Source organism: Malus sylvestris, chromosome 15, assembly GCF_916048215.2.
Source record: "Malus sylvestris chromosome 15, drMalSylv7.2, whole genome shotgun sequence".
Lineage (NCBI taxonomy): Eukaryota > Viridiplantae > Streptophyta > Magnoliopsida > Rosales > Rosaceae > Malus > Malus sylvestris.
Window position 1 is genome coordinate 4,447,830 of NC_062274.1, and position 27,831 is coordinate 4,475,660.

Consider the following 27,831-nt stretch of genomic DNA (forward strand, 5'->3'; position numbering starts at 1 on the left):
GCAACGGAAGAATGACCTCCAATTCAACACACAACTGCCCTGCGCAAATTCTCTCAACAACCTTGAGATTTTTTTCTTTTCTTTTTCCCCGACACATCTTCAGTTGGCATAAACAGCACTGTGGAGGCAACTGGTGATATCTTCAGTTGGCATAAACAGCACTGTGGAGGCAACTGGTGATATCTTCAGTTGGCATAAACAGCACTATCATCGTAGAATTAGCCGATCTTGCAGCATCTTCAATTGGCATAAACAACACTGCGTCGAGGCCGACTAGTTACCTATCCAAGTCTCGATCGAGAAGGATTTCCGAATCCTTGTTGGTCGAGGTCATCTCATCAGCCTTCTCGGCGAAGCGAGGTATTACGAGTTACTACATTCAGAACATTGGAAGCCGAATTTGATATTGAACTTCGTTAAGTTAGCAGCCTTGTCTTCAGGCTCTAGAACCTGAAGGCCGAAACAAGTTCCTTCCTCGGCCGCAATCGCAAGACGCAGAAGTCAGCCGCGCACCCAACGCAACATCAACATATTTTACTCCTCGGCCAAGCTCGGCCAACGAGTTGGCATGCCCTGCACACAACCGAAGGACGTAGTTAGCTCATAGATTATTCGGCCTGCGTGCCACGTAGGCTTGGTAGTTTTTAGGATCAACACTAAGTTAATTAAACTTGAAGCTAATTACTTGCTTATTTTATCCACTTGTTTATTAACTTTAATAGAAGAATTGATGGTACGCTTGTAGGGCCTTGTATACATTTCTCTGGTAATAATAGTACGGAGATTTTTCGAAACTTTTTTAATAGGACATCATCATAAAGTCCTGCATCATTAAGCATGGACCATCTAGCAGTTAGTATTAAGCCAACCAAATATTGTTGACAGAAACCAAAAAAGTAGACAGAAGTGGAGGTTTGCTAGTAATAATTAGACGCAAGATGATGGCTAATGGAAGCAGAAATGCACGAGGATAAAGTTAACAGTGTATCCTCTGTCCATCCTCTGCCTGCATCTTTTGTAGGCCAAAAAGACTCGTAAAGTCATTTCAACTTTTTTACTACCATCTTGTGATTCAATGTATGGTTGTATGACGATCATATTTAGAAAATTCATTCAATTTATGGTTGTATGACGATCATATTTGGAAAATTCATTCAATTTGGAGACTGTTTAGTATATGAGTTGAACACAGGCGTTTATAAAAACAAGTAGCATTCTTATGATTAACTATCAATTTGATTGATTACCTGGATGACTAAGGCCCCGTTTGGGATTGAGGTGATTTTAAAAAAAGCCACTGTGAAAAAAAGCTGAGGGTCATTTTTGTGTTTGGTAAACTGAAAAAAGGGCTTATTTTGGAAGCTGCTGTGAGAATAAGCTGAAAATCAAATGAAAAGCTGAAGCTGCTATTTGCTGCTTTGAAAAAAAGCCAGTTTTTTCAAAGCACACGAAGCTACAGTGCTCCTTTAATGAAAAGACACACTATCATCCTGATTTTTTTTCCAAAAGCACTTTCACAAAAAAGTTTACCAAACACTCTACTGGCTTTATTTCACAGCCGCTTATTCTCACAGCACAGCCGCTTATTCTCACAGCAGCTTTTTTTCAAAGCACAGCAATACCAAACCAGCCCTAAGTAGTTTCGAAATCAAATGAATTTTTTTAGAAATAATTTTTAAATGATGATCATGAAGAAAATGAACGATTCATATTATAATATTTATACACTGAAATAATGTGCCCGTCATCATTGAAAGAATAGTAACTTATTATATGTAAAGAGTTGAGCAGTATTCGTGATTTAAGTATCATCCTTTAAAGAACAAGCCAAGATTAAGGCTATTGGGTCCGGCAACGAAGGCATGTACTTCGGCCCTAATTTTCCGCATATAAGATATTCTTAGCCCAACCCTAGGTTTTTCTCTGGGCCTAATACAAATTGGGTCAAATTAGCCCAACCCAATGGACCCATTTGGAAATCCATTAAGATTTAAGACGGGAAAACACTGGACTGAAACTAAAGGCAGGAATTAATTAATTTAAAAGGGCGGGTGTAGCGGGAACCCTTCCACCGCCGCAGCAAACAGGCAACCGCCGCCGCCGCAAGCAAACCTCACAGCAACAATGGAATTATTTGAGAGCTCTACTCTCGGTCTCTGGAAAGAATCACTCTCTTCTTACTCGTCTCGCATCGAATTGCTCAACAAACCCGATCTGGTTTCTCTCGACGAATTCTACCGCCACCAACTCCCTCCTCTCCTCCGCCAGCGAAACCCTAACCCCTTCATCACCACCTCCGAGCTCTCCGACCTCATGCGCTGGAAGCTCAGCCGTGGCAAATGGCGGTACCTCCTCTCTCTCCCTCTCTTGATTTCTTCTATACATATAGTGATGATGTACTAACTTGGATGTAAAATTCTGGAATTTGAGGCCGCGGCTGCTGGATTTCGTTTCATCCTTGGATGATTCCGTGGTGAAATCGGCATCCGAAAAGGCGTTTCGGTCTCTTCCCGATATCTCGAAGGCCATCTCTGAGCTCACGGTGCTCAAAGGCGTGGGTCCCGCCACCGCCTCCGCCGTTCTTGCAGCTTATGCGCCCGACGTGGCGCCTTTCATGTCCGACGAGGTGATTTAATATTTAGGGTTTGGGTTGTTGATTTTTGTGGTAATTGCTTCTGATTAGAGTAAATATCCTCTGCTTAACATTGAAACTTATTCATTTGATTATGTGTTAATTGCTTCTGATTAATGTAATCCTGCTGCTTAATTATGGAATTGAATTTGTGTTTGGAATGGTGGAAGGCTATGGTTGCAGCTCTTGGAAACTCCAAAGACTATACACTTAAGCAGTACCTGTTATTTGCAAATAAATTGCAGGAGAAGGCAAAGGTCAGTCAGTTTCTTGCGGGTTTGTGTTACATCGAAAATTACTTGATGATTCCTTAGTATATAAGTTAACACATGCACATTACACAAATCTGATGCCACTGAATGTAATGTGGTGCTGGTGTGGGACGATAATTCTAAGTTCCGGCGGTTGTGATGAGATGAGTATGAGAGGGCGCATATACAACCTTCTCGATTGAAGACATTCTCAGGGCTATTTTTTTGTCCTCGTGACAGTTCAAAACTGCCGGCCATCTCTCCTCCCAATTGAAAAAGGATAATACTATGATACATATAGAATTCTGTGGAAAGCTGTAATCTTAACTCAAGGCATTCTTTACGATGGTTTGAGTGTAGCATTTTCTTTTTCGGTGTTCAATTCTCGTAAATTCTGTTCATATGATTTAGCATGCTGTTAAGCAAAACCAACTTGTGATCATGTAAAGTAATTTCCAAAGTGTTTACATGCAAGTGCCCTTCCTTGTATTTCAAGTAATGGTACGCGTGATCGAGTTTGTAGAGCTTTACATTTATATAGATTTTGCTTCACTTTTAAGTTTCTGCTTGAAATGTCTGCAGGAATTGAGCGCAGAAGGCGAGACCTTCACGCCATCAGATGTAGAGAGAGCTCTGTGGAGTTGCACTGTTGGGGCCAAGTTATCTTCACAGAAAGTACAAGACCCCAAAAGTGATACAAGTAAAAACTCCAAGCGGAAGAGAAAGCGTTGATATGGTGCCATGCCATTTAACTGGCAATGCCTGTAAGTTTTAACTAACTTTATAACCTAGATTGAAATGCCACCGCTGCTGAAGGCATGACACTTGTGTACTGTATAATATGTTGTGAGTTCTTAGACCTAAACCTTGTCGCTTCCACTTTGCATCCTACAAACGATGAACCTTCGACCCAAAGGTAACACAGATCCTGGTGATAATTAGTGTCAAGTTTTTCTAAGCACTCCTCTTTTAGGCTCCTACAATCACGAGAAAAATTGTAAAATATCGAATCTGGAGTGCAGATGGTCAATAATGAAGTGCGAAAATCGCTACCCTTGATTATTGATCAAGTCTCCTCATCTTCCATGCCTTCAGCTGCTGGAGTCAAATTAGATGCTTCATTCAACTTCTATGTTTGGTCAAAAGACTTCAATGCGTAAATTGGGCTGCAACTTCCGCAACCTAGAAGATCAAGTCTCCTCATCGTGTCGCTATCTCTCGTCATAGACGTATGCATCTGGCGGCACCTAAAATTCTGCCATGTAAGCAATCCGATTTGAAAACGTCTATGACAAAATTTTGAAATGCCCAAATGGGAAGGAAATCCGAGTAAAGCTTTATAAAATCCGATTTCAATGGAAAAAAAAAAGTCTCTTCAACTTAATTACTTGCGATGGTCCTAGTTGGGCGCCTCATCCCATCCTTGTGCGTTTTGCGGCAACGTAAGGACTTTCCAAAGCTCACCTTTTGTCTCTTTCTCCTCCCAAAACAACCTCGCAACTTGAAATAAACTTCCAACCAAACGGCAGCGTCACGCGTTCAAAAGCCTGCTTTCGGAAAGATATTCACGCGCGTCAACGCGTTACTGGTAAATACAGGTCGGCTCCATTGCAGACAACCCCCTCACATAAATCCGTTCACCAAATTTCCTCAACGGCTAAAACACCAATCAACCACCTCCCCGGAATGACGATTCTCTCCTCGGACCGGAAGCAGCGGCGCAACCCCAAGGCCCCGCTGCTGCCACAGAAGCACGACGAAGACTATGGCTCCGTCGAGGCCGGCTTCGAGGGGGCGTCTTTTTCAGGCGCCGTGTTCAACCTCTCGACGACTATCGTCGGTGCCGGGATCATGGCCCTCCCGGCGGCGGTCAAGCAATTGGGCCTGGTTCCGGGCCTGATTATGATCGTCTTGGGCGCGATGCTGACGGAGTCCTCCATCGACATGATCATGCGGTTCACCAGAGCTTCCAAGGCCGCCTCGTACTCCGGCCTTGTCGGCGACGCGTTCGGTGGGCCCGGCCGGACACTCCTCCAGCTCTGCGTCGTCGTCAACAACTTTGGGATGCTCGTCGTCTACATGATCATCATCGGTACAGATTAGATATGCTTTCGCTTTCTTTCTTTTTCTTTTGTCAAAAGATATGCTTTCTATTTTGGTATAGGGTTTTTGGGTCAACGTGGTTCTGACTTTCCGAATTTAGTTGCCGAGCGGCTATCGGGCTGAGATTTATTGGTTGGGAAATTGAATGGTCGGAATTGTGGGGGTAATTTTGGAATTCTATGGTGTTGCAGGGGACGTGCTGTCGGGGACGTCGTCGGAAGGAGTCCGCCATTCGGGGGTGATAGAAGAATGGTTCGGACAACGTTGGTGGACGGCCCGGTTCTCGCTGCTGCTTCTCACCACGCTGTTTGTTTTGGCTCCCCTTATTTCTTTCAAGCGCGTAGGTACAATCTCTCTACTTCTCTCATTTTTCTTTATATTATAATAAAAGTAACACGTATTTGTGAAATATATTTGTCGCTTGCATTGAGACTTTAGAGATTGGTTGAAGAATTAAAGACACAAATGAAGGTTTAGATGCTTAATTCTCCGTCTTTAGCTTAATTGTGTAAGGTATTGCTTTCGGTTTCTTGATTAGAATGAACAGCTAACGACTAATCGAGTGAATGCTGCAAAGATGTGAAGCGTGTTAATTGTCGTATAAGTAGCTGTAGTTTGGGTGGTGAGCTTGTATTCGTCATTTTGATCAAACCATGTGCAGCGCATTACCCGTTGTACATTGTTGTGTTGCCTAGCTTGCTTGCTGTCGCTGGATCATTCTTGTATAGAAGTTTGTAGAGGATTCGAACTTATGCACATTCGATTCTTTAACGTGCCCAGGATTTTAACAACTGTTGCTACATGCAGTGAATTACTAGTTTTAGTTGTTGACTAGCATAACAGCAATTTAATTAGTGACTGATTTCTGTACATATACTAACTTTTGATGCAGATTCTTTGAGATACACATCAGCGTTGTCCGTTGCTTTGGCTGTTGTATTTGTCGCAATAACTGCGGGAGTAGCAATCTTTAAGTTGATTGATGGAAGCATTGAATTTCCACGTTTGATGCCCAAACTGGTTGACCAGGCATCGTTTTGGAAGCTTTTCACCACCATCCCTATTCTTGTCACCGCCTATATCTGCCACCATAACAGTAAGTACTCCATATGCAAATTAGCCTGCTAGATTTGTTATGAATACAGAGGGAGTGGTTAAAGATCAAATGACGTGGTGGATACGCTTTACTTACCATGGTGCATATCTTCATCTAAAATGCGATTCGATTGCTTAATACATGGTTGTGTATTATTTTAGCTGACTACTATTCTATTGTACTTCTTGCAGTTCACCCTATAGAGAACGAACTAAGAGACCCTGCGCAGATGAAGTCAATAGTGCGAACGTCACTTGCATTTTGCTCAACTGTTTACATCGCAACCAGCTTCTTTGGCTTCCTTCTCTTTGGGGATCATACAATGGATGATGTGCTGGCAAATTTCGATGCTGATCTTGGAATCCCATATAGCTCGTTTCTTGATGATATTGTTAGGGTGAGCTATGGTGTCCACCTGATGCTCGTTTTCCCCATTGTGTTTTTCTCCCTCCGCCTACATTTGGATGGCCTTCTCTTTCCCTTTGCCATTCCTATCGCATATGACAACCGAAGATTCTACTCAGTAACTGCAGTTCTCATGGGTTTTATTTTTCTGGGAGCCAATTTTGTGCCTAGCATCTGGGTTGCCTTTCAGTTCACAGGTGCTACAGCTGCCATCGCCGTTGGTTTCATATTTCCAGCTGCCGTAGCTCTTAGGTAAGCAATTTATTAACTCTTATGAACTACTGATATCGTATAATTTGTGGCTTCTTACATTTAAGAGCTTGCTTAGTTATGATCATCAAATATCAGAAGGGAAAGTTGTCTCGAACTTGGACTAGAACCACTGAGAGCACTTTTGTGCCGTATGACTCGAATCAAATATCTACGTTGATGAATGCACTTTTGGTCATTTGAAAACGCTTCCTCTCTTTTGTTGCGCAGGAACACTAGTGGAATCGCGACGAAGAAGGACAAACTAGTCTCATGGGTGATGATATTTTTAGCAGTCTCCTCGAGCACGGCGGCCATCTCCAGTGACATTTACAGCATTTTCAGCCGTGAGAAAGTCGCTAGAAGCTGACACAGCAAAGTTTTACAATCTTTTCACATAGAATTACAGTTGATTTATTTTATTTATTTTATTTTTTTATAGAAAAATTCAAGCACCAGCAGTTAAAACCTGTTCTAACGGGAAGCTTGACAAAAGCACTATCAATGACTGATGATTTGTGACTTAGTCAGTTGTTATATTCCGTTAGTGGATAATTACATTAAATAATCATGATTTGCTGTCATTAACCAAAGCTGTTTTGAATCTTATGATTTCTACTGGCCCCCACAAAGCTGCTTTCATCTTCTGCCGCATCGTCTGCATTGTGAATTCATCTTTTTCGTTTGACTAGGTAATTTGACGTGGTACATAAACTTCCGCATCATCTGATTAGTACATTGCTCGCTTAGTGATTAAATTGGATTTTTCAGACTAGTGCGTTACAATTTGAAATGTTAGAGCATCACTTCAAGCGCGTACAAACGAAAAAGATGAATTCACTATTGTTCGCACTTAGTGTGGAGAAGTTCATAACAATGCTACGTGTTGTTTGAACGCACTTTCACATCGTTGGATTAGTACGTTGCTCTTTCGAAATGATTGATCGAGTCTGCAAGCTCGTGCATCGCCATTCCAAGCATAAATACAACCTCTTCCAGCATGTGAACTACCATTCCGAAGCGTAGACTTTGCAACTGTCGGCACTCATCGACTGTGACAAATGCATGCGAGGAAAAACCGTGTTGGGTCTGTCCGTTGTGTCCACTGTCAAAGTGTTATATGCACGCGACGCATGTATTGATTCAACCAATTTTAATTGTGGCTTTATCTCCACCTGGCGGAATAGCTGTTCCGCTTCACGCTCAATTCATCAAGACGTGAAGATTTGATGTGTATCACCCTTTTCACAAAGCTCTATAAAGTTGTATTGCCCTGTTTGTTTGGGCCATCTCTCTCCTATCGACAGCTGCTCTTCCGACGTGTTTCTGGATGAGAGCTTAAGCATAGACGGTTGGATTTCAAGTTCAGGCTAAATTTACTATTCTAGATTATCTTTCTCATCTTTTTCTAGTTATGGTTTTAGTCTTGTTTTTATGGGTTGCTCCAAGGCTGGAATATAATATTTTAGTGTCAAAGCGACCTATAAAAACAAGGAAACTTTAACGAAAAGTTTTTGGTACTGTTCATTTTAACGAAAACCCATATTTTTACACTAAAAAGTCAATCCTGATAGTATTCACTTTACTCTTTATTTTGTCTGTTAAAACTCAAAGTTTTCAAGCCATTTTAATTAGTTTTCCTTAACAACAAATACCCATTTAAAAGTTTTTGAAAAAAAAAACCCATAAATCTGATGTAATAATAATATTCCACAAGAAATGGTCCCTTGAGGATGAAGACGTTGTCTGAAGTTATGATTCAGAAATAGACAGCCACCTTAAACCAATGGGGTGGACCTAGGGATGTGTAATCATTATGGCGAGCGGGTAATTGTGGTTATTTACCCATAACTATTTATGTTCATAGTCGCATAACCGCTTATCCGTTGGGTAATTGCATAAACGTTTATACTCATAGCCATAACCGTTTATAAATGGTTAACCATACTCATAACCGTGTACCCATTTAACCATAACCGTTCACCCATTTAACCATAACCATAACCGTTTACCCATTTAACCATAATCATTTACCCGTTTTTGAATCCGTTTATCTTTTTTTACCCATTTACCCATTTTTTCACCTGCCTACATGTTTATTTTTTTAACAACTTGAAAATTACAAAATTCGGGAATTTCGAATGCTTGATAGACGACTAAACATCACAGTCATACACTGCATTTTGTGTCACAACATATACAACATTAACAAAGACCCATTTTTTCGACATTTTAGCTCATCAAACATAGAAAACATAATACTTAATCCTATAAAATACAACGTTAGAAGGCTACCGAACATAAACTGAACATCTAAAAATCATATCAAGACCCTTTTTTCTCCATTGACAAAAAAAAAAAAGAATATGATTAATCTTTAACACGTGATCAATTATATAGAAATTCAAGCTTCATCAATTGCTAAAGCACAAAAATTCATAAAAATATTGCAATTCTTAGAGAAACTCAATTCATGAAACTTGAAATAATAAGCAATCAAAACCCATCACTGAATAATAGTTAAAAAGAAAAATTAAATTTGATGTTGTGTTTGGTTTCTGAGAAAATGCAAGAAAATATGGAAACTGAAACCAAAGAGAAACCGCGAGAGAGAGAGAGAGAGAGAGAGAGAGATGAGCGGCATAGATGAGAAAGAGGGCGGCGTAGATGAGAGAGGGCAGCGAGGAGGGAGAGATGAGCGGGGACGGGACGTTTCAGACTCTAGCGGAGAAATTGAAAATTTAAGGTTTTTATTTTTATTTTTTAATTTTACATATATTAAATTAAATGGGTAAATAGATATCCGTTATAACCGCGGATAATACCCATAACCGATGGATACCCGTTATAATCGCGGGTAATACTTATAACCGCTCATTTAAATTTCACATATAAACGGTTATACCTATAACCGTTTTTTCGTCTAAACTGTTACCCATATCCGTAACCGTGAACTTTAAATAGACAGGTAACGGCGGTTATACAAACCCATGAGTATTTTGCCCATCACAACAGAACGCGACAGCAAAAGTTTTTGGACCATTTGTGGGAGCGGCCTCTAATTTGGCCATGTTTGATTGAAATGTTCACGGCGCTTAAATGTTTCAAATTACTTTAAAGTTTGGACAACGTCCATATTCACTTGACCCTAGCTTGGTATCTTCGGTCTGCTCACCAACCTACATCCAGCCAAAATGCCTAAACGGAAGACAATCAACCTACTAGATTACGATCGTTGGGTTCAACGGTATCTAGTCTTTATTTTGTTGAGAAAGTTCGACTACTCATTTCATGAACGAGGGCGTCATTATTTGCGTAGGAAAACTCCCAATCTCATGATCTATGGCGGCATTGTGATTTTTACAGAATGATTCGTAATATGAATTATTTTGATCATAAACACAAATTTTTGTGATTCAAACACGAAGAGTTTTTAGTAGGAATTCTTATGTCATCTCTAACCAAAAGATGGCCAAAATGCTTCCTTTAGCCCTATAGCCCTGCAATAAATTATATTTTAATGAACAATATCATGCTATATTTTATACTATCTCCAACCGAGAGGGCCAAATGGTCATAGACCAAACATAATTTATTATTTTAATTGAATTAATACGGTTACTTAAATTAAACTACCATATTAAGATAAGGTTTTCAAACATATTTTGAGTGTCACTTATCGCCAAATGAATAAGCCTCCAGATTTCTTATCTTTATATAATCTTAATATTTTTTTGGATAAAATTTTCGAATGACATATGTCGCTAACGTGAGTAACTCTCCATATTTCTTATATTTTATGTAATCTCAATAATTTTTCGGATAAGATTTCGAGTGACACGTTTGCTAAAGTGAGTAACTTTCTAGATTTCTTATCTTTATGTAATCTTAATAAATTTTTTTATAGGATTTCGAGTGCCACGTGTCGAGATATAATTGGTTGTGCAAATTTTAGATATGATTCTTATTTACGTGATACTTCTTATCTTCAGCTTCCAATGTTAATAAATTGACTGGATATTGGGGTAGAATTCACACACCTTCACTTGTTTGATAAGTACCATTGACACTATCTTTCGAGACCCATCTATAAGACCTGCAAAAAGCTTCATATTCTTTTTGGGTCTAAGCCCTTCCTTTCATTGCATATTTGGCCATTTGAAAATTATTGAAAAAAATTAAAGGAAAGATTATTGGAAGATGTAAGATAATAGAATGTGAAGAATTGAAATAAAGTGAGGTAAGATAGTATGTAATGGTGAAAAGTATGTGAGAAATGGTGTATGAATGACTTAGATATTTATAGGAATAAAAATTAGATTTTTTTTTTAAATTCGTAAAAAAAGAATCAAATTTCAAAGGTAACCTAACGGCAGCATGATGTCAACTAGTTGTTGCTAGCTAGTGTTATGCTGATGGCAAGTAGTTGTTGGCATTCAAATGGGCTAAGATTGAGGGCTAGCAAAATGTCAAGCTTGACATTCTGGCCCTGGAGGGTTGGCTGCTCTTGGCCAAACCTTTAGCCGGTTCTCCCATTTTTGGCCGGATGGGGACCAAGAGCCATTTGGCCTAGCCCTTGGTTGGAGATGGTTTTTGTGTCTTCCGCTATAAAAAAGCTAAAAAATAAAAATGCTTTTTTTTTTTTTTTTTTAAGAACAGGAAAGTGCATTCCAAGGCACATAGGCAAGAGAGGAAACAAGAGAGCCTACAAAGAGGCAAACAACAGATAGGATAAAGTAGGAAGACAGTGTAAGGAGTTACATACAGAGACGCTTCAACTAAGCAAAATCGTCACCCCCTACATTACCGCCTACAGCTAATGAGGACATGGAAGACCATCATTGATTAAAACAAAAACCAGCGAAGATGGAGGCCTATCGACCCAAACAACATCACACAGCTCCGCAGAATCATGCGACGTAAGAGTATCCGCTGCCATATTGGCTGATTTTGGGACCCAAGACCAGTGACAATTCTGGAAGGTTTCCCCCAAGAGCTTCACCCTTTCTAAAATAGGAAAAGCCTCACAACTGCCATTCTCCATAGAATTTGAGAGGCAAGAAATCGCCTCGGAAGAGTCAGATTCCAGAACTACCTCAGAAAAACCCAAAGCTGCACCCAGTTCACATTCGTGAAGCAAAGTTATAGCTTCGACAGCAGCATCACAAGGGGCCCGAATGTGGTATCGAGCTACTACAATGAAATGTGCCTCAGCGTCATGTAAAACCACTCCCACAAACCCCGAACACGACATCTTGAACTAGCTGGCATCAACATTTATTTTAGTAAAAGGGGGAGGATGAGGAAACCAAAAAGTGGCTCGACCTGGAACCTGGCCGACACACTCCCGAACCCTATTAACCACCGAACTATTGGAAACAGCCAGGAAAGACCCCACCGCATTAGAGATGGCCAAAACAACATTTAAAGGGTTGATTCGCACCTGGTTAAACACAAAAGCACACTTGGCTTTCCAAATATACCAACAAATGTAAGCCACTATCCTTTGGATCCATAACAACTCAGTAGGATTACCAATAGTAGGATTAAAAATAGCGTGCAGCTAACTTATCCAAGAGTTAATAGCTAGCCTGTTTATCTTATAACCCAAAACCCCTCCAAACCAAACAGCTTGAACCCACAGACAGAGAATGAGCAAATGTTCAACAGTTTCATCATCGCCCAAGCAAATAGGACAGGTGAGGGATGTGGTAGACCGCCTCTTGTACAGATTTGCTTTAGTTGCCAAAATATTGTGCAGAGAGTTCCATAGAAAATGGCGGATCTTTGGTGGAACATCGACCTTCCATATACAATTCCACAGCTCCTCCGGGATAGATCGAACATGAGGTAGGCGATGATCTCTCACGCTCAGAAACCTAGATTGCAACGATCTATACCCAGATTTTACCGTGTACCTACCATTTTTTGTTGCAGCCCAAATCAAACGATCTTTTCTACTAATATCCCCAATAAGCGTACCTTCAATTGCCTCTTGATCAGCCACTGAAAAGAAAGGAAGCAGAAAAATGATATCCCAATCACTAGACTAAGGACAAATAAGAGAGCAAACACGAAGGTTTCTAGTCACCATAGCCTCACCAAGCGGAGAAAGACGCCCCAATGGAATGGAGGATAACCAGTGGTCAACCCAGACTCTCACATCCTGACCACCCATAATTTGCCAGTGAGTTCCATTAATAAGAAGATCTCGACCCGTAAGGAGGCTACTCCAAGCCCAAGAGGCCCTACCCCCTTTTTTGGCATCCAAGAAAGAGCAATTGGGGAAGTAACGAGCCTTAATCACTCTAGCCCACAGTGAGGATGGCTTACAAAGAAGGCGCTAACATTGTTTGGCTAGTAGCGCATCATTGAACTCCATGAAGTTTCGAAAGCCTAAACCCCCCAAATTCTTAGGGAGGCCCAAGACCTTATTCGACACCTAGTGAATTTTATTGTCACCACCCTTGTTTCCCCACCAAAAACCAGCAACCAAAGTGTCTAGCTCCTCACAGACCATAGCCGAAAATTTAAAGATATTCATTGGATATGCAGGTATAGCCTGAACAACCGCCTTAATTAGGACTTCCTTGCCCGCCTTCGAAAGGGTACTGTTTTTCCACCCTTGTAGTTTCTCTAAAATTCTCCCCTTCACATAAGCAAGGCCATGTTTCTTTGAGCGTCCCCATAAAGCCTAGACACCTAAATAAGTACCCAGGTTGTCAACTACCGGCATGCTAAGAATAGATCCCAACTCCTCAGAAACTTTCACCGGAGTATTCGCCTTAAAGAATACACTGGATTTTTGCAAGTTTACTTCCTGACCCGAAGCATCATAGAATAACCTAAGGAGGTTGACAAGATTTCTGCAATTTTTCACATTTGCTCTAAAAAAAATTAGCATATCATCATCAAAGAAAATATGGGATAGAACCGGCCCAGTGACTCCCAATTTCACACCATCCAAAGACTTGTTTTCCACCACAACTTGGATCAATCTGGATAAAACTTCTCCAATCAAAAGAAACAGATACGGTGATAGAGGGTCGCCCTGTCGTAGACCTCTAGACGGAGCAAACTTTTTTCCTGAATGCCCGTTGAGAATGACAGCAAACTTGACAGAAGTCACACATCCCATGATAAGTTTCCTTCACTGTCTGCAGAAACCCAATTTTTCCATTGTTGCCTCCAGGAAGTCCCATTCGACTCTATCATAAGCTTTTTGCATGTCTACTTTAATACCCAACTCGAACTTGTTTTTCGACTTGCACCCTTTCAAAAAATGAAACACCTCATGTGTTATCCCAATATTATCCTGTATCTGTCTTCCCACCACAAAAGCATTCTGAGAAGGAGAAATAATCTGTGGTAGAATGACTTTTAACCTGTTTGCCAGAACTTTGGATAACACCTTGTAAGAATAATTGCATAGGCTTATGGGTCGGAAATGAGACACTAACTTTGGGTTCGAAAACTTGGGGATCAACACAATATGGGTATTATTTATCTCCGTCGGGCTGACCACATCTTGCAATAAAGACTTCACTAGATTGTTGACATTTTCCACAATAATCTCCCAGAAAGACCGGTAAAAAATCCCTTGAAAACCATCCGGACTTGGAGCTTTGAAACCCCCCATTTGAAGAGCAGCCTCCTTTATTTCCTCCAAGGAAACTGACTCCATGAGAGTCAGGACTCCATGAGAGTCAGATTCATCTCATTTGTAATTCCAATATTTATGCCTTCCAGCAAGTTTCCCCAGTCCCGAGGTCCTCTCGATTTGAAAACATTGAGAAAATGATCATCCACCAGCTTCCAGATATGGGTGGGACTCTCCATCCAACTGTCTTCACCATCTTTTAACTTTAGTATCATATTCCGTCTGCGTCTCTGAAGAGTGGATTGATGGAAAAACTTAGTGTTCGCATCTCCTTCCCGTAACCATTTTACCCTAGACCTCTGGTGCCAGAAACTTTCCTCTTGAGCCCAAAGAGTATCAATAAGTCTAGACTTCTCTTTTATCTCTGATACATTTGTGCTCCAATTCATTTGAAGTTCCCCCAACTGTCTGAGTAACTCCTCAATCTATAATCTCTTTTTTTTTTTAATTTGTTTCTGCTCCATTTGATCAAGAGAGATCGATAGTCATCGATTTTCTTCACCCATCTCCTTTGGACATCCCCACAAATCAGCCGGGCCCATCAATTTTCCACCAAATTCCTACATTCCTCTTCCTTCGCCCAAAAAACTTCAAACCTGAAAAGTTTTCTTCCCTTCCTCCCATCCAACTCCGTTTTGATAATAACCGGGCAGTGGTCAGACATTTTCTCACCAACTATTATTCCTAAATAACCTCTAGTATGCTATTTCTCCACCCACTATTATTCCTAATTTAAACGCTATTTTACCAACAATGCAGTCTTCTTCGACGATACTTTACTAACAAATGAATGACCCTCCAAATATTATGTTGTTGTATGATTATGCACTCCAATAACTATCATCAATATCTAATCATATTAGATGCTTGCTTCTTACCCTTCAATGGAAAGGGGATCTACATTCCAGGATTCATTCTATCCTCATCTTTTATTATCTTTTTGGCGACCTACATATTGTCCTTTCCTTTCACAACACAATATAAGTCTAGAGCTCCTATTACCTTTTCACACCTAACTTATTATTATTATATATCTTTTTCAATCATTTAACAAATGAACAAACTTGTAATTAAAAATTTCATTGAAGAGTGAGTGAGGAGATAAGACACTAGGCGCGGGAATAACGCTACTCTTCTTCTTTATCGTCTGATTTCTTTTGCTTTGTTGGTGAAAGCAGAAAGGATTAGTAACGATAATGTGTCTGATTGGGAATCCGAATAAATCAAAACACATCACACTAATCACGTTCTAATGATAGAAGAACTTGGGAAAGAAAGCAATATTTGTTGACTTGATTAAAACAGCAATTGAAATGTTAAACAATCTAAAAACTATACATTATGGTTGTCCAGTTTCCATCTGCAAGAGAACGACAATGAACTTGGACTGTTTGGATCCTCAGAAAGTCATTAGCAGCAATACAAAATTGAGGGAATGATGAAGACATGGACAGCATGAAACCACGCACAGAAAAGGCTAAGAGCTGCACGTTAAAAAATTTATTAGAAAACGACATGCCATTTTTCAATGCAACCACCATTTTCCATTTGTAACTTTCTCCCTTTTTTGTCATGGCTCGTTTAGAAGTTTTTTTTTATTTTTAAAATAGTTAAAAGCATTTTTTGTAAAAATGTTTTTAGAATAAATTTTGAGAAAAAAACAACGTATTTTGGGAACAAAAAAATATTTTTTCTAAAAGTACTAGTCATTTTAAAGCATTTCCATACAAGCTATTGTGCTTTTTTATTTTGCTTTCTTCTTTTAAGTTGGTCTGCTTAGTATTTTTATGTTTATCTTAGACTAAAAATATGAAACCCTTTGAATATAAATGATTTGACGAAATTGTTCGAATTAAATAAGAGTATCCCTAGGATCCTAGCTTTACTTGAAAGTTACTTTTTTTATTTTCCAAAACTAATGGGTTTATAATAATCGTAATTAATCATTGATTAGGGATTTGACGAGAGCAGTGTCGGTTTGTGTTTGCGCCGACGCAGATGATATCAAATACTAAATATATAAATATAGTATTTCAAAATTGCAATAGACCGTCCACCTGGACTGTAATTATGATCCCTAAACATAAATTAAGGATTAAGGGCTGTGCTCTTTGATCTCACCCGTCACCAAATCGTGATTAGATAAATAAAGATACCACGTCGAGGTCCTACATGTCCTCCAACTTTTAGAACTTTTAACTTTTCTTAATCCTTTTTTACATAATTAAAGTATTAATTAAAAGCTAAGACCATCACAAAGTAGAGCTGTCATCCACAAATTAACTTGTATAATTGGGTCATTAGTGTCCCGTTGCATGGCATCTTCTCTAAAATTGCTTATGGAATCATTAATTCCATCATTAATCCATGTGTATATGACAAATTATGTTTTCGTACGTAAATCTAAACAATTTAAACTTAATCTAAACATGCAAAACAATTTGATAAGAAAATACGTATGGTGATGACATTTGGTATATAAATTTTACGCCTCAACTTTGTTCTAAAGAATAAGTTTCTGATTAAATTTGCTAGCAAAATGATAGGATAACATTTTATTTATGTAAATATGAAGTGGGTTACAAGTTTATTTACTAAACTTTCTTATAGAAAAATGGGTGATAATTTATACTTACAAAAATGAAATATTGTCATATCATTTTTCCATAAATAAAAGTTAGAATACCTTATATTTACATAAATAAAATACCATCATATCATTTACTAAACATGTCATTGTCACTCTATGATTCGACATACGTTCTCTATTGACAAATTAAAAAAAAAAGTTAGAGAAACTGTATTTTTGTAGTATCATATAATGTGACAAGTACATAACACATCAATTAACGTATGATCTCACTAAATGTTTATTGTATTCATTATTTGACATGATATAGTACACTAATACGGTAAAAAGATGTGATATTTGTAGCCATTGCTCAACGAACCATCGTAAAGTGTCAATATTATTATAGGTAACATGTTTAAGATAAAACATGCCGTTATCGATACAACTCATGCAAATATAATTACAGTTAAACAGAGGGAACTACGTAGTCTTATGATCTTAACTATTCACTTACGTAGTAACTACGTGCATGTTGCATAGGTTTTCTTTCCTTTTCCAGAATTAGAAAAAAAAAAAAAAAAAAAGGGTTGGATGACTTGGCATTTGGCAAGGGGCCGGGAATTACGCTCAAATAGCTGTGTGTGGCCCAGTGCCGGCTGAGGGGTGGAAAACCAGTTTATGATTAATGCACCACCGACGTTCCACGTGTCTCATCCTCCGGTCGTCATCGCGCACACATTTTATGGAAACCTGGACGTCAACGGCGGTTTGTGCCCTTACCTCATCGTTCTTATGTGTCAAGATCAGCCGTCTTTCGAGAATACTATTCTAACCATTTATTTGCTAGAAAATGATAGGGAGATCAATTTATAAATAAAATTTATAAATTAAATGATGTGTCATCAAATGAGTACGTTTATTAATACTTAAGTAATAATTCAATTATCAGATCAACAAGAACGAAATCATAACGCTAACGTAACTAACCGAAACCAAGAGAACGATTTTGCACACCTTATGACATTTGGTATATAAATTTTTGTTGTTTGTTGTGTCAAATGTAAGATAGACAGAACTAGACATGATGTGTTATGAATTCACAATAGAATGAGTTGTCCAATCTATTCTTGCTCATGAATTACAAGTCCCTGCCAATTCAATCTTATCTCCAAAGCTCAATCTCTTTCGTGTCACCAAATAGGTTGTAAAAGAATACCAAGATCCTACTTAAAATTTTACCAAAAAAAGATCCAACTTAAAAAATATGCTATAAATACTGCTCATCAAACTAATACATTTTCCAGCTCAAGGGTTGTAATTATTTAGATTCAGTAAATTATGAAAAACTTTTGTTGAAAAAAAATTTACGATAAACTTATTTTAATAATAGAAATAAAAAAATTGTGGCATTACTTAATTTATTTCATTTGAATTATCAAGCATAGCACTTAACATTACAAATTATAATCTACTTTACTTGTACCTATTAATTATAAGAAAAACTAATGAAAAATACTTGAAAATTTTGAATTTTAACAATAATGATAAAATAAAGAGTAAAGTGAATAATACCAAGATTAATTTTTTTAATGTAAAAATATGATTTTATTTAAAATAATCAGTACAATAAGCTTTTAATTAAAATTCCCTTAATTATAATTATGTAGCTGCCTTTTCCCTAACGAAACGAGCTCATTTGAAGCTTCGAACTACCATCCGTCCATTAATTAATAATTAACAAAATACAAAACAAAACAATAAAAAAAACCATATTAAAAAAAAAAAAAAAAAAAAAAACCATTTCACTTTTTGTCGCATCAAGACTTATTTGGTGGTAGGTAGATACCCTGTCTTTTTCGTTGAAATATTATTATTATTATTATTCCTTATTATTTTTTTTTTCCTATTTTTCTTCTCAGATTAAAACATCAAAAAGTAAAAAGAGAGAAATGGTCAAAAAGTAAAAATTATGAGCTCTGAATTCACACGAGGAGGAGGAGGAGCCACCCAGACCCAGATGGAATTCCAATCGGATTCGGAAGGAGGAACGAAGCACCTCGTACCTTCCACCGCGCCGGAACATCTCTGTAAATTCTCCTTCCCCATTTTTCTCAATTGTAAATTGTAACAAAAACAAAAATTCCCAGAAAAAAAGATGCTCCTTTTACATGTACGAAGGAAATTTCCAGGGTTAGGGCTTACGTTGTTGGTCGTTGCTGATATTATTATACCTTAAAAGCGGTAGGTGAAAAAAAAGAGCAAAACCACCCAAACAAAAAAAACAAAAAAAAGGAGAAATTGTCTTCTTTTTTTTTTTGTCGGACATCCGGTTAATAACTGCCCTTTTTTTCTGAATTTCTGCACAGTTTGATTGACTGGATTTTTTGTTGTTGTTGTACGGAACCCAAATTATCCCAAATTAATTTATTTTTTCCGGTTTGGTGAAAAGTTTAGAAGGAAAATCTGGGAATGTTGTTACTGGTAAAAAGGATCAATTCCAGACATTGACCTTCGGGAACGTGGGTTCTGCGAATCAATTCAAATAAATTATATATATTTTTTGGTCAAGTTTTTTTTTTTTTGTTTTTCTTGCCTCCTCTTTTGATATTTTTTAATTAATTAGTTTCACTAATCAAAATCAAAGACGTGTTGAGCTGTTACGATTACCATCTCTTTCATTTCTCCTCTCCCTCTCTCTGTATCTTTCTCTCTCTTCTTCTTCTTCTTTTTATTGCGTCCCAGAGTCCTCATTTGCAAGCTGTAAATTGAAAGGTAGCGCATTTGGCCTCAGCCCCCACAGGAAAAGTCGCAACCTTTGTTCCTGTTGTTGTTTCTCTCTCCTCAATCACTTTCTCTCTCTCTCTCTTACACTCGGCAGCACCGAATTTGGCAATGATTTAGAGACGCCTCGCTCTGCTTTCTCTCCACCACGCGTCCTTCTTCTCCTTCCCCTTCTCTCTCTCTCTCTCTCTCTCTCTCTCTCTCTTTCCTTTGTCTCGCTTTCTCTCTCTACATTTCCTGACAATGAGACCAAACTCGTAGCCTTTTCTGCCTTCTGGGTCTCTTCATCTTCAAGCGGTCGAAAAGGGGTTTTGGCTCCGACCCAAAAATCGACAAATTTACAAACAAAAAAAATAGAAACGTTTCGGTTCGTTTCTGAGCTGGGTTTCGTGAGATCAGACACCCAGAGGAACTCACACCAATAAAAATGGCGCCCTCCTTCAGCTGGTGGAATAATAATAAAGACACCCACCGCGGCACTCCCGTCGTCGTCAAGATGGAGAACCCCAACTGGTCCATGGTCGAGCTCGAAGGCCCCACCGACAAGGACTTCCTCATCTCCGAGTCGCCTGGTCGGGTCCGTGGCAAAAACGCCAAGCAGTTCACTTGGGTCCTCCTCCTCAGAGCCCACAGAGCCGCCGGCTGCCTCACCTCCATTGGCTCCGCAATGCTGGGCCTCGCATCCGCAATCCGCCGCCGCATCGCCTCCGGCAGGATGGACACCGACGCCGACGTCAGGCCCGCCAGCGTCAGGGAAGTCGAAAACCCGGCCGTCCGGAGCCGGTTCTATTTCTGCATCAAGATGATCCTGTGGCTGTCGGTGCTCCTTCTGGGGTTTGAGGTGGCGGCGTATTTCAAAGGCTGGCACTTTGGGGCGCCGCATCTGCAGCTGGAGTATTTGTGGGCGTCGCCATTGGGGGTTAAGGGCGCATTCGATTGGGTTTATTCGAAATGGGTATTTTTCCGGGTTGAATATTTAGCTCCGCCGCTGCAGTTTCTCGCCAGTTCCTGCATTGTTCTGTTCATGATTCAGAGCTTGGATAGGCTAATCCTCTGTCTGGGTTGCTTCTGGATCCGATTCAAGAATATCAAACCGGTCCCAAAAGAAGACGCTTTCGACCCCGAAACAGGGGAAACCGGTTACTTCCCCATGGTTCTTGTTCAGATCCCCATGTGCAATGAAAAGGAGGTAAATTTACTGAATTTACGAATTTTTGTAGCTCAGTAACTTTTAATTGTACGCTTTTTGTGCATTTTGTTCTTGGCTGATTGTAGATTGTTTGGAAAATCAGGTTTATCAGACGTCAATTGCTGCAGTGTGCAATTTGGACTGGCCGAAATCTAAGCTGTTGATTCAAATTCTCGATGATTCGGATGACCCAACCACGCAGTTTCTGATCAAAGAGGAAGTTCATAAGTGGCAGCAGGAGGGAGCCAACATTCTGTACCGGCATCGAGTGATTCGAGACGGATACAAGGCTGGTAATCTCAAGTCTGCAATGCATTGTAGCTATGTCAAAGACTATGAATTCGTGGCGATTTTTGACGCAGATTTTCAGCCCACCCCAGACTTCCTCAAGAGAACAGTGCCTCACTTCAGGGTAAACCCTAATTGCTGCCAATTATGTTGTTAATCATAATCTGTTAGACTTTGATTGAGACTGTTCGAACTGCATTATTGTAAAGATTGTTGCTTTTAATGAGACGAGGCAGTTAATTATTGCGATTAGGATAGCCTTAATTACTAAAATTGGTTAATTATTGAAAATTTCAGGGCAATGATGAACTAGGGCTGGTTCAGGCTAGGTGGTCCTTTGTGAACAAGGATGAGAACCTACTCACAAGGCTACAGAACATTAATTTGTCCTTCCACTTTGAGGTTGAGCAACAAGTGAACAGCGTGTTCATTAATTTCTTCGGTTTCAATGGGACAGCTGGTGTGTGGAGGATAAAGGCGTTGGAGGAAGCTGGTGGGTGGTTGGAGAGGACCACTGTCGAGGACATGGATATTGCTGTTCGTGCCCACCTCCACGGATGGAAATTCATTTTCCTCAATGACGTCGAGGTACTATTTAGTCCTTATTAATCCTTTGTTAAAACTGGTTTACTTCCACCGTTTCAATGGTTGGCTAATGGTTGTTAGTGCTATATCTTCTATGTGCTCAGTGCCAGTGTGAATTACCCGAGTCTTATGAAGCTTATCGGAAGCAACAACACCGATGGCACTCGGGGCCTATGCAATTATTTCGCCTCTGTTTGCCCGCTATTATAAAATCTAAGGTATATATCCTTTGGGTGTTACTTGTCCCCTTGTTCAATTAAGGTTGTTTTGCAGCTTTTGCTTGCCAAGGAATTGTTTTGGATTGCGGTTAACTAATATATATCTTGTTCTTTGCTTGTCGCAGATCAGCATTGGCAAGAAATTCAATTTGATCTTTCTCTTCTTTCTGCTCCGGAAACTTATATTACCCTTCTACTCGTTTACTCTTTTTTGCATAATTCTCCCCATGACAATGTTCATCCCAGAGGCCGAGCTACCAGCGTGGGTTGTATGTTACATCCCCGCCACCATGTCGTTTCTCAACATCCTCCCAGCCCCAAAAGCCTTCCCTTTCATTGTTCCTTACCTTCTCTTTGAGAACACCATGTCGGTAACAAAATTCAACGCCATGATCTCCGGCCTGTTTCAGCTTGGCAGCGCATACGAGTGGGTTGTCACTAAGAAATCCGGCCGTTCCTCAGAGGGCGATCTCACCTCCTTAGTTGAGAAGCCAAAGCATCAAAGGGGGGTCTCAGTGCCGGACCTTGTTGAAATGAAGGAAGTAATTAGACAGCAGGAGCAAAGGGCCTCCAAGAAAAAGAAGCACAACAGAATATACACAAAGGAATTGGCATTGGCATTCCTCCTTCTAACTGCTGCGGCGAGGAGCCTTCTGTCTGCTCAGGGTATCCACTTCTACTTCTTGTTGTTTCAGGGAGTATCGTTCCTGCTGGTCGGTTTAGACCTAATCGGCGAACAGGTAGAATAAAAAGGGAAAGCAATAAACTTTCATAGCGATATATGGCCGATTGAGACACAGACAAGCCGGGGTGGTAAACACCGTATCTAAGTAGAACAACCGAGAGAGAAGACTCCTTGGGAGAAGGTCGTCGAGAGGGCCGAGAGTGTTGCTCTCTTCCTGCTTGTCCTCCACCCTCCGGACTCCCTCCACCCGGAAGAACAAGAATAGTTGTGCTATAAACGGAGAAAGGATATCATCCATGAGAAAAATACAGATGAGAATTAGTGATGCATGTTCATTGTTTGTTTTTTTTTTTTTTCAAATTTATTTTTCATTCTTTTGTTTGTAGTCATTCTTTTTTGTAAGAAAATCTGCTTCTTCAAACATCAAAACACAAGCTACTTTACAATTTCAAGGGCAATCATCTTGATGCTTTACTCTGATCATGTATAAATGGTATATATGTTTCTCTCTCTTGTGAAATTTTGCAATTTCAATTGAAGGTTGAGCACCTAACATTGGAGGAAAACCTTATCTGTAAACGTCGTTTCTTCAATCCAAATGTTAGAAATATAATTCTACAGATCAAACAAGGCCATATCAGGTTGAACTAGGCCTGTAAATTGGTATCAAACTCATTGCTTTTATATAGTACAAAAATATCTATCAAAAATTAGTTTGGACCACAAAACTGAAACTGCTGTGGTTTTTCTTCCTGGGTCACAAAGGCTGGTGGCAAAAATATGCACAAATAGAGCCGCTCTGAACCTGCTATAAGTCGGTTTTTATTTTTTATTGAAGTTTATAACCATTTCTATTGATGCATTAAATTGACAACCGGAACTTGCAGAAACATAACTCGTACTTTATTGCAAGAGAAACGGAGATTTTTTAGAGGAAGTTACAAAAACAATTGTTTCACAGTTTTTCCCCCCAAAATAAGACCCTAAGAAAGCTTCAAGCAAAGTCCTATTTCTACAAACACCAACCAACAAAGCTTCATCACCAATCAAACCTCTTGCCTTGCTGTCTCATTATACACATCTTTTGTAATATAACAAAAGTCATCTTCTTCTGCTAAAAATTCGAAGAACAAACAATTAGGAACGAGAGAGCCTATACAACCGAAATAACCTTTGTTTTCCTTTTCTTTCCGCTTTTCTTCTTCTCTAGCTGTGTCAAGTACAGTTAACCGAAAATTTGAATCATCCTTCGGGTGGGAGTAGACCATAATCTGTTCTCAATCTTATAGCTCTGGTTTCAAGCGGCCTGCTGAACATTATATCGTGTCAAGGTTAGAGGAAAGCTAAGACACAAGAACTTTGAAAGTGATTTGCAAACATGAATTTGGGTTATTTACCATTTTGTGCCATATTGTCAATAGCTGAACTAGAATCAAAACCCATATGGAGAAGACCTTGGAGCTCGTTGTCTAATACATTCTGCAAAATCACATGCATTAGTTCAACCGATGTTTCGACAAGCAAAAAGGAATGATTTGAAGTCTCTCAATTCAAATTACCTGAGGCAAGGAAGGAAATTCTGGAGCTGAAGTTAGCATACTTGGCAAGTTTCCATGGAACATACCGGGATGGTATGGGTGAGGAGAGCCGATTCCAGGACTAAACCTGAAGACAGCTCCACCACCACTCCTCGAGTTAAGAATCTACAGAGAAGGCAAACCAAGATAAAGTTCAATACATTCACTAATAGTTTTGTTGTAATTGACAAAATTATTGAGTAATACTAGCATTTTATGAACTTACGTCTTTGGATAGAATCCGTTCAATATCAATGTTGAGTTCTGGATTCACGGTCGCAAGTTTCATTGATAAAAACTGAAACATTAAAGAAAGCAAACCTTCACTGAATCATAAAACATTTCAGGGGTAGACAACCACGGTACTAAATTTCACAATCATGCACACGGACACGGTTATCTAGTTTCAGCTTTCGACTAGCAGAAATAGCAGGACAACTATAAACGTAGTGGATTAATTTTTTCTACAAAACACGCAAGTAGTTCCTCATTTTAGACTGCAGAATATCATACCTCAACTTGCTGTTGCAGAGACTGCACATAATTGATGATCTCATCAAGCATTACAGCCTTCCCAGTAATCTAGAAAAGTGATTGGTTATTAAATTGATCAGTATTCTATATATATATAACATAAGAGAACAATCATAAAACTGACCAACTCCCAAACACATCAATACCTTATTGCATCCCGGAACAAGTTCTTGAAGCGATCTCATCCGCTCGCTAATCTTTTCTCTTCTTACCTGCAAGCAGAAACTTATATTGCTTCAATTAACTAATTTGATGCGTGTATATATGTATATAGTAATGAGAACGCACCCTTTCTGCGAGGCTATGACTATTCGTAGCCTGGCCCCTTCGGGCTCTAACATGAATGTAACTGTCTTTTGGATCTCCGCTTTGAGAATTTTCTTTAGTCTGTTTGCCCATCTGCTTACCGCGCAGATTTGCAGCTGCGTTTTCGTCAGTTTTTGCTTTCTTCTCATCTTGTTCTTTCAGATAATCAGAGCTCTCCCCAGACATATCCTTGTTAAGTTCCCCATCAGCATTCTATTACAGATAACAAAGAAATTAACATCACGGGGATAAATAATCAATAAAAAAACTTACACAAATTCAGCATAGCAATTTACCTTATTTGGACTGAATGCAGAGTTGGATTCGGGAACTCGTTTCCTTCTCTTTCCATTCGGCGAAGATCCTAAAGCACTCTCTTCAGAAATTTGGCGATCATCGTGCGATTGGGCACCGATTGTTGAAGTGCCCCCCTCCCTGTTCGGGTTATAGTTCGGAGGACACCCAGAGTTAGCAATCTGGCCACACTCAGAGACACCAAAAGAACCAACCATTTCTGTGAAGCTCCCACTTCCAAAACATGGAGGAAGCTTTGGCATCATCCCAGCATAGCTTGAATCAGATGGATATTGAACAAGGTGGGAGGTGCTACTCATTCCCTGATTCTCCATCGCAATGGGGTAAGGTGGATTGGGAAATTCGCTGTGGGAAATACCCGTAGAACTGCCAAAATGATCACTCAGACTCAATGAAACAATTGGATCCCAACCAGAACCAAAGAAAGGGTCAGCCCCATTTGACGGCTTAAACATGGACACAGAACTCATCGCCATTCTCGAAACCTTTTCGGGCAGCGGATTCGTGTTCATCCCGGAAGATGGATAGTTCAGGCTCCCATTATTTCTATGCTGAAACCCTACATCCTCACTGTCATGACCTCCCATTTTCTCAACTCAGAAGTTATAATCCTCCAAAACTATGGAGTCCTCCACCACCACCCTATATGTTATTCAAATGATAAAAGAAATCTAAGAAACTAAAGGGAAAGTGGATGGCTTTGACCAAATTTGACTGGTGATATCTTGCAGACTCAACAAGGAACAAGTAACCTTTGCAGCTTTATGGTGCTAAAGCAACAGATGCCCCTTGTTGCAGCATCCCATGGACACAAAGTGAGAGGATAAATCCAGTGTACCAGGCATAAAATCTTATGCTGCACCACCCTACTGACCTCAAAAACCCTAGGATCAAGCTTCTAGTGCAGGGAAGGGAAAAATAAACAAAAGAAAATGCTCCCCACAGACAAGAAAAGTGAACCTTTCAGAGCATAAAGTAAGACATGGACAAACAATGACATTAGCTAAAGCAACAGCTCACCAGACTAACAAAAAGAAAGCAGATTCCCTTTTTCTCTTTATATATATGAGAGAGAGCTAAATTTTCAATTTTTTTTTTTAATCCTCAACTCAATCAAACATCAATCTGATTGATGGAAAAGGGCGTTTTGAATCTCTTCAAACTATGACCAAAATTGGGGAGAAAGGAGAATCTCTCCGAGCTTCAAGCAATCGAATATTATAATAATAATAATAATAATTTATAATAAAAATGGCCGCCAAATTACCTATCAGGAAATAACAACTAGCTCTTGCAAGTTTTGAATCAAAAGCTAGAAGCCTAGAAACTGAGAAAAAGGAAAGTTGCAGAACCCCTTTTGAGATATTCTCCGATGGGTACTCCAAGAAAGACCAAAAGGCATCAAATTTATGCTTGAATTCTGAAGGAATAGAAAATGGGCAGGGTTTTAGCTCAGTCCCTGAATTGGGTTTTTGATTTTACCTCCAAAATAATCAAATTCTTGGTCAAATTTGACAGGAAAATCTCAGTTCACCAATTGGGTATTTGAACAAACAGCAAAAGAAGCATCAAGTTCCAAACTTTTTATATAGATCACACACACAATGCAGCAGAGAGAGAGAGAGAGAGAGAGCTATGGAGCTATAGAAAAAAAGAGTGAGACTTTGCTTACCTGCCCAAGTTCACAGATGACATGTATGATTTTAAAAGAACCAAAAATAACCACTGCCAACTGCTCTGGTTGGAAAAATTATTGCAGAACCTAATCCCTCACTCTCTCTCTCTCCTTCCACACTTTACTCTCTTGTAATTTCTCCCTCTCTCTACTTTGAGCTTTCTTTGTCTGCAATTTTTCCAATACAATAATGCTTTCCCTCTGTTTTCTTTTGGGAATTATAAAATTGGAGAGGTTCTTCTCTTCAAGGCCAAGTTTGCCTGCTTCCCATCTTTGACATACTTTAAAAAAAATAAAAATTACTGACACATTTGCCAACTATTCTAGACCTCTCCTTGCTGTTGCACACTCATTTTTCTCAGTGCCAACTAACCCAATAACCCCCTTTCATTTCTTTTGAGAAGAAACTCATTATGCTCCTAACCTCCATCACCCTTCCATCTGCATCATTGCACATCAACTCTAATTCCTCTGGACCCCACTTCCAAATCACCTCCCTTCTCCACCTTTGGATTTCTGATTTTTATTTTTTTAACCCTCCTTTTTCATTACACTATTTACAGCTACCCAATGTGTTAGTCGTGGTAATTTAAAGTGCAATTACTTGTCATTCATAAGTATCGATGGAATGTAAGATTTATCCCTTAAATATTAATAGTAATATTATTTGAAGCTTGGTGGGCCCCGCTTTGACAGGTGTGTGCTTCTAG

The 27,831-nt window shown here is 39.4% G+C and overlaps 4 protein-coding genes across 7 annotated transcripts; 3 read left to right on the forward strand and 1 right to left on the reverse strand.

Moving 5' to 3' along the window:
• Positions 1–2,006: 2,006 nt before the first annotated feature.
• LOC126604760 (uncharacterized) lies at positions 2,007–3,841 on the forward strand. Its single transcript, XM_050272067.1, has 4 exons — positions 2,007–2,345; positions 2,431–2,626; positions 2,803–2,889; positions 3,466–3,841. The coding sequence occupies exons 1-4, from the start codon at positions 2,125–2,127 to the stop codon at positions 3,613–3,615; spliced, it is 654 nt and encodes a 217-aa protein (XP_050128024.1). The 5' UTR covers positions 2,007–2,124; the 3' UTR covers positions 3,616–3,841.
• A 137-nt stretch (positions 3,842–3,978) lies between these two features.
• Positions 3,979–7,329, forward strand: LOC126604759 (amino acid transporter AVT6A-like). The gene is made up of 5 exons (XM_050272066.1): positions 3,979–4,975; positions 5,178–5,330; positions 5,879–6,082; positions 6,274–6,739; positions 6,968–7,329. The coding sequence occupies exons 1-5, from the start codon at positions 4,570–4,572 to the stop codon at positions 7,104–7,106; spliced, it is 1,368 nt and encodes a 455-aa protein (XP_050128023.1). The 5' UTR covers positions 3,979–4,569; the 3' UTR covers positions 7,107–7,329.
• A 12,363-nt stretch (positions 7,330–19,692) lies between these two features.
• Positions 19,693–23,234, forward strand: LOC126601934 (probable xyloglucan glycosyltransferase 12). Its single transcript, XM_050268708.1, has 5 exons — positions 19,693–20,938; positions 21,042–21,350; positions 21,524–21,814; positions 21,916–22,029; positions 22,155–23,234. The coding sequence occupies exons 1-5, from the start codon at positions 20,177–20,179 to the stop codon at positions 22,776–22,778; spliced, it is 2,100 nt and encodes a 699-aa protein (XP_050124665.1). The 5' UTR covers positions 19,693–20,176; the 3' UTR covers positions 22,779–23,234.
• Positions 23,235–23,595: 361 nt separating this feature from the next.
• On the reverse strand, positions 23,596–27,526 carry LOC126601935 (transcription factor bHLH74-like). 4 transcript variants are annotated; one of them, XM_050268712.1, is made up of 9 exons: positions 27,119–27,526; positions 25,428–25,812; positions 25,114–25,344; positions 24,972–25,037; positions 24,805–24,873; positions 24,518–24,589; positions 24,274–24,417; positions 24,112–24,193; positions 23,596–24,023 (listed from the first exon to the last, which is right to left on the reverse strand). In XM_050268712.1, the coding sequence occupies exons 1-9, from the start codon at positions 27,139–27,141 to the stop codon at positions 23,998–24,000; spliced, it is 1,098 nt and encodes a 365-aa protein (XP_050124669.1). In that variant the 5' UTR covers positions 27,142–27,526; the 3' UTR covers positions 23,596–23,997. The 4 variants fall into 4 exon arrangements, with proteins under 4 accessions (XP_050124669.1, XP_050124667.1, XP_050124668.1 ...); XM_050268710.1 differs by having other exon boundaries at positions 25,428–26,088; positions 27,119–27,262; XM_050268711.1 differs by having other exon boundaries at positions 23,596–24,020; positions 25,428–27,262.
• Positions 27,527–27,831: the final 305 nt, after the last annotated feature.